Below are 11411 nucleotides of genomic sequence, written 5' to 3'. Positions count from 1 at the left end.
TTTATTAAGCTACGTGGATTAGTTTATCGGAGATCGTCTGAAGCGTAGCGCTAGTGACGTCACAATCATCCCACCGTGGTGTAGCTAGCTTGTAGCATAACGTTAGCTTTTTACTTCTGTCGGCCGCATTAACGCTTCAAACATCATGAAAATGGCGTTCATCTGTGAAGATTATCCTGCTGAACAAAACGCCTACGCTTCAGAAACGTGTGTTTGACACAGAGATTATTTTCTGAAATGTTGAGTTGGACTGAATGCCCCCCCGCAGCAGTGGATGAAACACGTGTTAGAAGGTGTGTCCACCGACCTGTAGCACAGACAGTTTTCACCTACTGCGTATCCTGTTGTGGCTTTGTTTGTCAAAGAGACTTGGCAGACGTGGCCGGGCTTTTTAGTCAACATTAACTGAAGATCTCTAAATGATCAACTATTAGCGTATCACATCACACAAACGATAATGTCACACACAAGAGAGGACTACAGGTCAGCTGGTTGTTGAAGACTCACCTGTTTACAGCTGCCTTTAACTAAACAGCTTTAATAAGATTTTAAACTTTTACTCTGCACTGTAATTATTATTTTTTTTTTTTAAACTCTTTTAATTTTTAATTTGATTTTTTTTATATTCATTTCATTTTAATTATTTTTATTTGAACATATTTTCAGATTTAATAATTTCAGTGATTTTTTAAATGTTCTATTTTAATGTTTCTTTTCTTTCTTCTCTCATGATGCTTTTGATGTCTTGTGTGAAGCACTTTGAATACCTTGTTGTTGAAATGTGCGACATAAATAAACTTTCCTTGCCTATAAACTCTTTGAAGTGTGTGTTTTTTGCCTTTTCTCACACTTTACATCACGTCCAAAAACTGTGAAGTGCATGAAATGGAATTAAATTAGAGCACTGCCTGAATTAATCTGTTCAATCTGTGCAAAATGTGTAGAACAGATTTTCATTTATAAATGAAACAAATGTAAAAGTGCAACAAAAATTATCCAGATAACAAATCATCTGTAGGTGTAGACTGTCTGCTCCTCTGACCTGGCCGAGGGGAGCCGGGGAGGAGTGTTTCTTAACCCTGCAGAGGTCTGAATGTAAACACAAAGTCAGACTTGCGTTCAGTTTGGCTGCAGGATTTATTCTGCTCATAACGTCATTTTTCTACAATGATTTCTTGAGATATTGAAATACACTAAGCTGCATCGAGTAACTTCTATAGTTTTCACATATATCACAATATCTTCAGAAAATGACCAGTAACTTAATCAAATGTAAAGGTTTACCTAAAGTAGAGTAAATAACCATACATGTCTGTCAGTCAGTACTCTTCAGTTTCCTTTAAATCTTAAACATGCATCTTTTCTGTTTTTCATTACATCACATATTTAACAATACACAACGTTGCCCTGACTAGCTGTCGTCTTTTCTTACTGGAATTACTCATTGTCAGGTATCTCACATTCACACATAACTAATGTCTCCATTTAAGTCCATAAGAAACACACACACATTAAATAGAACATGAAACGTTTACATCTCTGTATGATTTCTGAATCATTAACAAAATAAAACAAACACCTTTAACGTGTCTCAGTATTTCCACGTGTTCTGTGATGTTACTATGCATTAGCAACAGATAGATAGATAGATCTTTATTGTCTTTGCATGTTGTACAACAAACAGGTGTGCTAGCCTAGCATGCTAGTGTGCAGCTTAACATCTCTATTTTTCACACAGAACTGTAAAAATACTCGACTTTCAAACGTAATACTTTACTGACAAAACTCACAACTCTCTTAACCATTATACTGGTGTCCATGCGTGTGGTTTAGAGGACAATAAACCCACCTCAATGTAAATACAAAGAGGCAACAAAGTCAGACTTGCGTTCAGCTCGGCTGCAGGATTTATTCTGCAGCAATTTTTTTAAATCTATATTGTGGTATCTATCTATTTTTTTGTACATTTTGAATTTTTCTTTTTTTATTTAAATTGTACTGTGTTCACTTTTTGTTTGCAATCTTTGCTCTTTGCTGCTGTAACAATGTAAATGTCCCTGTTGTGGGATAAATAAAGGATTATCTTATCTTATCTCTTTAGGGTATAATGCTCCTCACAAGCACTAAGCGCCCTCTAGTGACCTGATTGAGTATTGCAATAACATTGTAACACGTTTAGAGCTCTGAAATGTGTCTCTTTTTAAACTCAGTTAACTTTTTCTTTTAGCAATGAACTGTATTTTCAGCATATAATGAACTTATCCTCTGTCCCAATGTCTTTTAACATATTGATGCAATTTTTCAAATCTTGTAATCCATTTTTAACGTTTTAATAACCTTTGTTTTTAGTTTAAGACAATACGGATTTAAATTAATTATGTACACATCTTTTCAACCCTTTACACTAACATGGTGTTTGCCAACCCTTTGCTCCTCTGCAGCACCAACTTCTTATCTAAATACGGTCACTTATGTCTCCACACACCAACCTGAACGTCTATCATCTGAGTGATCTGAAGGTGATGTTTAGTCGTCCATCACCGGGCGATACATAAAATGATCCTATGTAACGTTCGTCTGTCAGCGAGCATCATCAGGTCAGAGCTGCATGTGATCATTACAGAGCAGCTCGTCATGCTTCAGGTCACTGATGAAACTAACCAGCTGGTAGAAGGACACACAGCAGCTGGTTGACTTTTCTTTTATTTCTTCGTTATGAAATCAGGACGTTGTTGTTGTGAAAGATGTCTTACATGTAAAATCTAAATAAAGTTAAGATTTCCCTCATCCAGGGGCGCTGCTTGCCAACAGGCAAGGCAGGCAACCGCTTAGGGCCCTAAGGCCAGTAAGGGGGCCCCCCAGGTCTGACACTCTATAAACAACAACAGTGGTTCAAAAATATGCAAAGTTTGGAATGACAGTAGGAAACCCTTCTAAGGTGGCGCAATCTGACAGAACTCACTCTTGTTGAGCTGTCAAGAGTTGCATGTATTCTTGCTGTTAAAACCTACATTTGTCAGTGATAGTCACCAGAAAATCACTGTTAGATAATGCCTGATGAATGCTGGTTGGAGGGGCCCCCTGTGAATTTTTGCCTTGGGCCCCAATAGATAGATAGATAGGTGCTTTATTGTCATTGTATTTAGGAACACAACGAAACTTTGTTGGCAGCAATCCTGCACAGCAGCATCTTGGTCATATATATATGCAAAGTTATGTACATACAATAACGGTTGTTATAGATTGAGAGGCAGTAGCTATAAATAAATAAGCAGACATAAATAAAAACATTTGTGCGGTGACTGAATTAGTGTATATCAATCTATCAATAGACTCTAGAGTCGCCAATGCCCTCATCAGCAGTTGTTTGAATCTAACTATGAACGCTGCGGTCACAGTGAAGACTCAGCAGCAGACACTGAGGTGCCACAGCAAGATGGCAGCGCCCACAAACCGGCCGGTACGGATCAGTCCATATATGAACTCTCCTGTATCTTGTAGTAATAAATGTTTTTCACTTTTCACATCTGTTCACTCTCATCATTGTGTATCATCTCTCGGCTTCCTCTCACAGTCTTTAACGTGTGGATTGAAGCCGATAATGAGAATATCTATCTTTCTATCAATGCTACGTGCAGTTGAACAGAATCACAATGTGAACTAAAGAGTGGAGAAGAACATACTGGAGAACAGGAAACATGCAGCAGAGCTTGAGCTGAATTCTCCGGAGAATATCCTGCTGCGTTCTCTCACATCAGCTCTCTCTGACTTGCTGCGGAGAAAATACTCGGGGTCTTGCAGGAGAAACTCCGGGCGAAGTCAGAGTGAAAAATCCAGCTGTTTGCGTCCACACATACAGCTCCTCCTGGGTAATATCAAGAGTTTTTCTGGAGTTCTCTGCGAGTGTGAAAGCCCTGTTATTTATGTTTTCCCATCTTTGATGTGCACGACTTTTCTTTGAGTATATAATGAATGGCCCGTCTTGTCTTGGCGCCTGTCCCAAGTAAAGGCAGGGTCATTTCACAGACGTCAGTAAAAAAACAATGGGCTATTAATAGAAGTTTTTTATCAGTTTTCTCAGTGGAAAAAAAAGATTTTCCAATCAACAAAGAGTCTCTGTAACAGTGACATCTATCTCCTATAAAATAGTCAGCAAGCGGTTTGATTTGTTTATTTTCCTTTCATTATTTGACAAAATTATTTTCATGAAAACTCAGCAGTTGTTGAATATTGCTACAGATTTCTGTCCTCTAGTTGCTCCTGTCAAACAGTTCAACGTGTCTGTGGGGTGAACTCATCGTGCAGCCGATCGTCGGATGATATCCTGGTTTTATTTCACTCGATCATCGCCTCCACAGGTCGCATCCCAGGCAATTATTTTCAAGGAACAGGTTAACCTTTACTCAAGGCTCTGGCATGTTGTCACCAGCGCTAAATGCAATGCCAATATTGTCCCATGATCACCTTATTGCATGCAAATGTATTAATCAAACAATCTTTAAAAAATGGTATATAAAGAGTGGCTCTCTTTCAAGACGTTAATGCGAGCTCTCTGCACGTCCAGCCTCATCTGATCACGACAAGGTAAGGGTTTGAATCTTACCTTCCACCTCTGCAGCGTCTTTATCTGATATGAAACAGAACACATGTACAGTCAAGTATCAAAATACAGCCAAGAAAAAACTATATTTAGTGCAGAGTGAACAAGGACCGTGTGTTTGTTAGGCTGATCGCATTATTACAATACTACATGTAGGTCTATGCTACATTGTCTTCTTTAAAGTGCTTATAACAAAAGTAAGGTGAGTAAAAGTAGTAAAAACAACCGTCTGCGAGGTCGACGTAGTCCGAGAGATGACTTGAATAAAGTGTTCTGAGATTTGAATCGAGTTATCGGTGCTCACTGGAGTAAAGAAGGGAAGGAAAAGTGGATCAAGTGAACGCAAGTTAAAGATACAGCAGTTTAATGTGGATCTGTTTTAAAATCATGTATAGGTTTCTATGAATCAGTATAAGAAACTGACAGGCTGATATATGATTGATGAAGAAGGGGACAGATTCAATACGTTTATACTTCTTCCCACTCCTTATTTGACGTGTAAACTGAAGAAACAAGTATTTGAAATAATAAGCACCTTCCACAGATACACATCACAAAGTGCTTAACTTTAAAGGTGACATATCCTCCTCCTCTTCTTCAGTTTAAATAAGTCTCAGAGCTCCTCAAAACATGTGTGTGAAGTTTCTTGTTCTAAATCCACTCTGATCCTGTATTTGATCATGTCTATAAACCCCTCTATTTCAGCCCTGCTCAGAACAGGCTGTTTCTGTGTCTGTACCTTTAAATATGTAAATGAGCTGTGTCTGACCACGCCCCCTCTCTGGAAGGGCTTGGGTGTCTTGGTTTTTCTCGCTCCATGTCCTATTGTTTACGGTGAGAAGGCAGACTCAGTGGGCAGAACAAACACCTAGCTGTGGGAGTGTCACCCACCTGGGGGAGGGGCTACTGCCCTTTGTGATGTCATGAAGGGTAAATCTCCAAACGGCCTGTTTGAGCACACATTTTCTGAATAGTGGAGCAGGCAGACGACGGAGAGGATGGACTTTTCTCATCATTGGGGGGTTTGTAGACAGATTAGAGACACATATTAGAGTTAGAGGAACATGGTTAAACACCTTTAAAACAAGGAGACAATGAAAGAAAAGAAAATAGCAAAGAATAATACAAAGCGCAGGGCTGACAGTTTAAATCATAGCAACAATAAAACACGAGTACAACCAAAGTGCTTGTCTGAATAAAAATGTTTTCAGGCGTTTTATGAAGGTGTAACAGGAATCTAGTGTTGTGGATTTTTCTGTTGGTAATAAAAGATCTCAAGTCAAAGTCTTTTTCTTTGTGTATTTTATTGCATATAGTAAAGAGTTCTTTTGCAAAAGGGGTAATCAGCTACAAAAGTAACATCAGTCACAAGTGCATAAAAGATTCCCGGGGCAGTCCCGGTTGCAGAGCATATTTATACTTTCACAGGGTGTAGGTATTTTGCATATGAGGGTGTAGGTATGTTACATATACATGAGTAATACATCGTCATTGGTTTCAGCTTGCCCTAGTGACTACACCTTGTGCTAGTTTGCCTGGTGATTTATCTAACATCAACAGAAACTCCTTTGTTCGGAGGGCATTGATTTAGGATCATGCTGACCCTGAGGGGAGTTCCTGTTGGAGATACAGACCAAGGCCTCTTTCACAGGATAACGTAATAACCCACATTTGATCTTCACACAGATGGAGTCAGCTTTTCGTCTCTTTGTGCTCCTCGGCTTGAGCTGTGGACTGTGGATGGGAGCAGATGTAAGTGTGATTTGACTTCTGATTTCTCTATACATATTCATATTTACACGTCTATAAATGTATACATTGACCAGAAACACCTCGAATACGATACATTTAGAGAAAAAATTCTGGACCTCACTATTTTCTAAACCCGGGTTATCGCCCTGAGTAATCGTACTTTCATTTGTGTTTCAAAAAGACTTTGAATCAGTCCACAATCCCAATCAATAATCATTTAATTGATGAGGTTTTCAGGACATCACCCATAATGCCTAAAAACTAGAAGTTGTTTTATTCATGATATAAATATTATGTCTCCAAAGACAGTTTGTGTGAAGGAATCTGAACTACACAAGTCTAATCCTCAACCTTTAAAAGGTCATATTTATGTTTTAATATCCTTTTTAGTCCCTAAAGTCTTCCAAGGTGATTGCTTGTGTTTTTGCGCATAAGATGATAGTCTGAAAAGTCCTGCTTTATTCTCATCACACAGTTATTTCTAGTTGACTTCACAGCTAATAATCATGTTTTCTTGACATTCACAGGCAAAATGTGACAAAAAAGGTGGGTACTTCTTTGTTCTTTTAACCCAATCACACAACCGCCATTAACATCTGTCACCAGCCAGAGCTCAGATTTCTCTGATTAGATTCACTTTGTTCAGGCTCCTGTTGCCTTATGTTCTGACTCCACCTGACTTGTAAACTGAGCACGCTTCATGATCACGTTACGCCATGCATGAGTTGTATTACACTGTTACGTATGAGAGGTCACCGTGCTGAGGCCCGGTTAGTCCTGGAGCAGTGTGAGTGCAGGCCAGAAGGGGGAATGGGGAGTGGACGGCAATCGTGCTTCAACACTGTGTGGGACAACTGGGTCCACACCTCAAAACAAGTAATGTAAAAAAATGTGCTGCTTACATCCAGAGGTGCTGATTGGCAACTGCTTATGGCCTCAGGTCACATAAAAACCCTTTTCACACATACGGAAATCTCTTGAAAAACTCCAGAGATTTGGCCACCCGGAGGTTCTTTAGGCTATGTGTGAACGCAAACAGCCAAATTTTTCACGCTGACTTTACCTCGAGTTTCTCCGGCCAGACCCCGAGTATTTTTTCCGCAGAAAATCCAAGTGAGCTGATGTCTGAACGCGGCCGCATATACTCCGGAGATTTCACTTCAAGCCAATAGAAAGAGAATGACGTTTATAAACAGTGACTGTCTAAAGTGTCTGCATGTGACCTCTACGATCTCCGTGCTCTAATTAAACGTCTGCATTCTGTTTTCTGTTCGTCAGTATGTTGTTCTCCTCTCTTTTGTGGATGTTGTCATTCCATTGGATTACACATAGCATTGATATAAAGACAAATATTCTCATTATAACGTCGTGTAGCGGACTCTGTTGCTACGGCCACTACTTCCGCGTTGTTTATTTACGTCACGTCTTACCGCGGCCCCTTCCCTCTGACAGGGAAAGTCCCCCGCTGTGAGGAGCATATGTGAACGGCTAGGTCGGGAGAATCTCCGGAGTGGTCCTCCCGCAATTATCTAGATATTATCCGGGGTGCATATGTGAAAACAGCTTAAGGGGCCCCCGAGGGCAGATACACTTTAAACCACAGCAGGGGCTCAAACTGTGCAAAGTTTGCAATGACAGTAGGAACACTTTATAATAACCATCATCTATAAAGGGTAAATAAAGGTAACTAGATAGGTAATTAACCATTAGTTAATAGTTATTTACTGTTAACAAACAATGAAATTATAATTAATAATGGTTGCTAATGATTTGTAATGCTTTAATTTATGTTATGTTAACAGTTTATTGATGCACACATTGTTAGATTTCATACACTTTATAAAGTGTTTGTTAATGATGACCAAATGATTTATAAACCTTTAAGAGATGGTTTATAAAACATCTATAAACATTACAGAGACAAATGGACCAGATATTTGTTCATGGTTTGTAAATATTTCATAAAGCGTCTATTAACATTATTTGGATGGTTATGATAAAGTTGGAACTGAAGATTATAATCCCTTATTGACACTTTGTAAAGCATCTATAAATATTTTTTAGATAGATAATTAATATTTTATCAATGATTAATAATTGGTTTATAAACCATCTACAAGCATTATTAGCAAACATTATTAACTATAATTTAATTGTTTGTTAACAGCAAATAACTATTAACTAATGGTTAATTAACTATCTATTTACCCTTTATAGATGATGGTTATTATAAAGTGTTACCCAATTAATTTTTGCCTTGGACCCCAATAGACTCTAGTGACCTCTACATATGAACTGCTGGAAAGAGCATTCTTCTCATGTATCTTTACAGTACTGGTTGCAGTACTGGGAATAGCAACAAGCAGGGCATATGTGGTGATTAGAAAGGGGATGGTGGGGGGATAAGGCATGACTATGGTCTTCCTGATATTGTAGCTATAATATGTAAATAGTATCCTATGTCTTAATCATATTTTTTTTTACAGTGATTAACATGACATTTGCATTATAGGAGATTGCTGTATGGTCTGCCCTGAAGGTTGGCTTGAGCTGAACTCCCGCTGTTTTAAGTTCATCTTCAATGAAAAGGACTGGGATGATGCTGAGGTACTATAAATAAAAAATCATATCATTTTAGTGCAGGCTTCATTAATTTACCCTACTCCTACAGTGCCTTCTTACTTTGTTTCCCCGTAGGACAGCTGCATTGAACAAGGAGGAAATCTGGCTTCCATCCATAGCGATGAGGATTACAATGCACTCAGGAATTTGGTGAAAACGTCGACAGGAATCGATAAACAAACTTGGGTGGGCGGATATGATGCAGTCAAGGTCAGTGGTTTTATATATCATTTAGTATTGCTTAAAGTATGTATGAAACGATGAACCACAACACAGACACATACTGTTTACGTTCAATCAATCAATTGATCTTTATTATGCCACCTCATGACAAATTGAATCCAAGACCCTTCACAAAGAGAAATGGTATGGACCGTAATCTTTGTTTATTATTTACAGTCTGTGTTCATGGTGGCTGAATGTTGGGTTTTTGTAAATTGATTGATTGATTGATTAATCCACAATGAGCAAAGCAATTTACAACCGTGAGGCCAACCAGAATGGCAGATCAGTTCAGGGAGGTGGCCCAGAGACCAACCATGCAAGCAGACCAGGTCCAGAGGGTGGCCAGGAGGCCGACCAGGTGAGGACCAGACCTCAGAATGGGGACCAGGAAGAGGTGTTAGCCAAACCGGGAGAACCAAGAATCAGCCTACAGGACCGCCGAGGTGGGACCATGCATCAATAGGACCAGATCAGAATGGACCCCCCCCACTCTGCAACAGGGTGCTAGAGGAGCTTAGCAGGAACAGGAAGCAGACGGCACTCAATGAGCACAGGGGGCACACAACGTGCAAAGACTCTGGGAAGCTGGGCAGCAAAGACTCTGGGCCACTGGGCAGCAAAGATTCTGGGGCGCTGGGTTGTGGAGTCTCAGAGGAAATAAAAAGGTCTGTAATCCACACAGGCAATCAGTGCCTGAGCCACGGCTTGGAAGCCACTTTTTGCGGGCCATTGAGATTGTGGCTTTTCCGACCATTTCGGAGTCGGAAAAGTCACTTTCTAAAATCTTTAATCCAAAGCAGGTCAAAAAATTAAAGTTCATTACACTCTGCCGCATCCTAAAGTCAACCTAAAAGATTTATCTGAACAAAAGGCAAAAGTCCAAAAACAAAGGCTTACCAAAAGCAGAAAACCAAAGGGGAATGTCGGACAACTTTTCAAATATTACGTAATAAATTAAGTTATTATAATTTTATAAATCTACTCACTGACTGTTTTCTCTTTCTTTCAGGAGGCTTGTTGGAGGTGGTCTGATGGCTCATCTTTTAATTTTGACAACTGGGGCCCTAAAGAGCCAAACAACTTTGGCAAGGGCGAACACTGCCTGGAGCTGAACTTTAACAGTGTGTATCCAATACCTGTTTTTAATTTATTTTATTGAAATGCATATTTACCCTTACTGGTTGTGTTTTTCCTCTAACCATAAGACGCTTTTTCCAAAAAGTCAAGCGGAGTGTATTGTCTGAAGTCTTTGTGTTGTGTATGTCTCTACCTGCAGAGAAAGACTGGGGCAACGACTGGTACTGTAGTTACAAAAGATCCTACATCTGTGGAAGGGACAAGGTGAAGGCGAACCAGGACTGAGAAAGTAGCATCTCCAGCTAACCATCTAAGAGGCCACTTCACTGTCTCTGCGAGGCCTGGATGACAAAAGTGGTTGAAGATTTATTGACATGATGATTTACTGAATGTTTCAATAAACCAAATCTCACCAAGCAGTAATTCTGAGCCTTTTTGTTAATTCATTGTTCCATATTATTTATGTAGATGTTTTGTTTTTCAATGGGTTATAGGGTTGTTAAAAAAGCTGACGTGTGACTGCTTGAAAAATGCTCCAAATTTCCTCAACTTGTGACATCACAGTGGGATTCTGCAGAAAAATCCCCTCCCCTCCCCTGGGATCTCTACCCATGGACTCCACCCCCAGCCTAGAACAAAACTTTTGCACAGATCCACCATTTTTATTCCCGCTAGTGAAGAAGTGATGCCTACTGGGAAAACATTTAAAGAGACACACACACCAAAACAGAGCGTTCTGAGAGAGCTGGTTTCTACAGGGTCACAAACCTCCTCTGGTGCTTGATTCATGTTATATTTTGACCAAAGCACAGCACAGATGTTTCATTTAGACCACAGGGGGACTGTTTGAAAAGGTGGAAAAGGGGGAGAATATGTCCTCTTTAAAAAATTTACTAAACCTATTTAATTTTTTTGTTGAGTTCTTACATCACCTCAAATATTTCCAACAGTTTTCAAAGCCAGAGAAGTCCGTAATTTTAGAGTTGTAACGGGATGTGTCTTGTCATGGCGTCAGCTTTTGTTATTGTATTCATTGAGAGCCCCCTAGTGGCAGAACAACTTTCCACCTAAACACAAACTTTCCATATCATCTGCTCTATTCCAGTTTAAAATGATGTTGAACCATTATTTACTG

The 11411-nt window shown here is 39.4% G+C and overlaps 1 protein-coding gene across 1 annotated transcript; it reads left to right on the top strand.

Annotated features, from left to right (window-relative positions):
- Positions 1-4527: 4527 nt before the first annotated feature.
- On the top strand, positions 4528-10699 carry LOC132971878 (galactose-specific lectin nattectin-like). The gene is made up of 7 exons (XM_061034646.1): positions 4528-4584; positions 6287-6352; positions 6880-6898; positions 8865-8959; positions 9050-9184; positions 10209-10320; positions 10476-10699. Exons 2-7 carry the CDS (start codon positions 6287-6289, stop codon positions 10559-10561), a joined length of 513 nt encoding a protein of 170 aa, XP_060890629.1. The 5' UTR covers positions 4528-4584; the 3' UTR covers positions 10562-10699.
- Positions 10700-11411: the final 712 nt, after the last annotated feature.

The sequence above is a fragment of the Labrus mixtus genome, chromosome 3 (assembly GCF_963584025.1).
Source record: "Labrus mixtus chromosome 3, fLabMix1.1, whole genome shotgun sequence".
NCBI classification, from domain to species: Eukaryota; Metazoa; Chordata; class Actinopteri; order Labriformes; family Labridae; genus Labrus; species Labrus mixtus.
This window is presented reverse-complemented; position numbering and strand designations above follow the sequence as displayed.

Excerpts from the sequence above, each read along its gene's own strand:
- LOC132971878 (XM_061034646.1), top strand. The coding sequence starts at position 6,287 with ATGGAGTCAGCTTTTCGTCTCTTTGTGCTCCTCGGCTTGAGCTGTGGA. Across the intron at positions 8,960-9,049 it reads AGGACTGGGATGATGCTGAG|GACAGCTGCATTGAACAAGG; the intron begins GTACTATAAATA and ends GTTTCCCCGTAG. Across the intron at positions 10,321-10,475 it reads CCTGGAGCTGAACTTTAACA|AGAAAGACTGGGGCAACGAC; the intron begins GTGTGTATCCAA and ends CTCTACCTGCAG.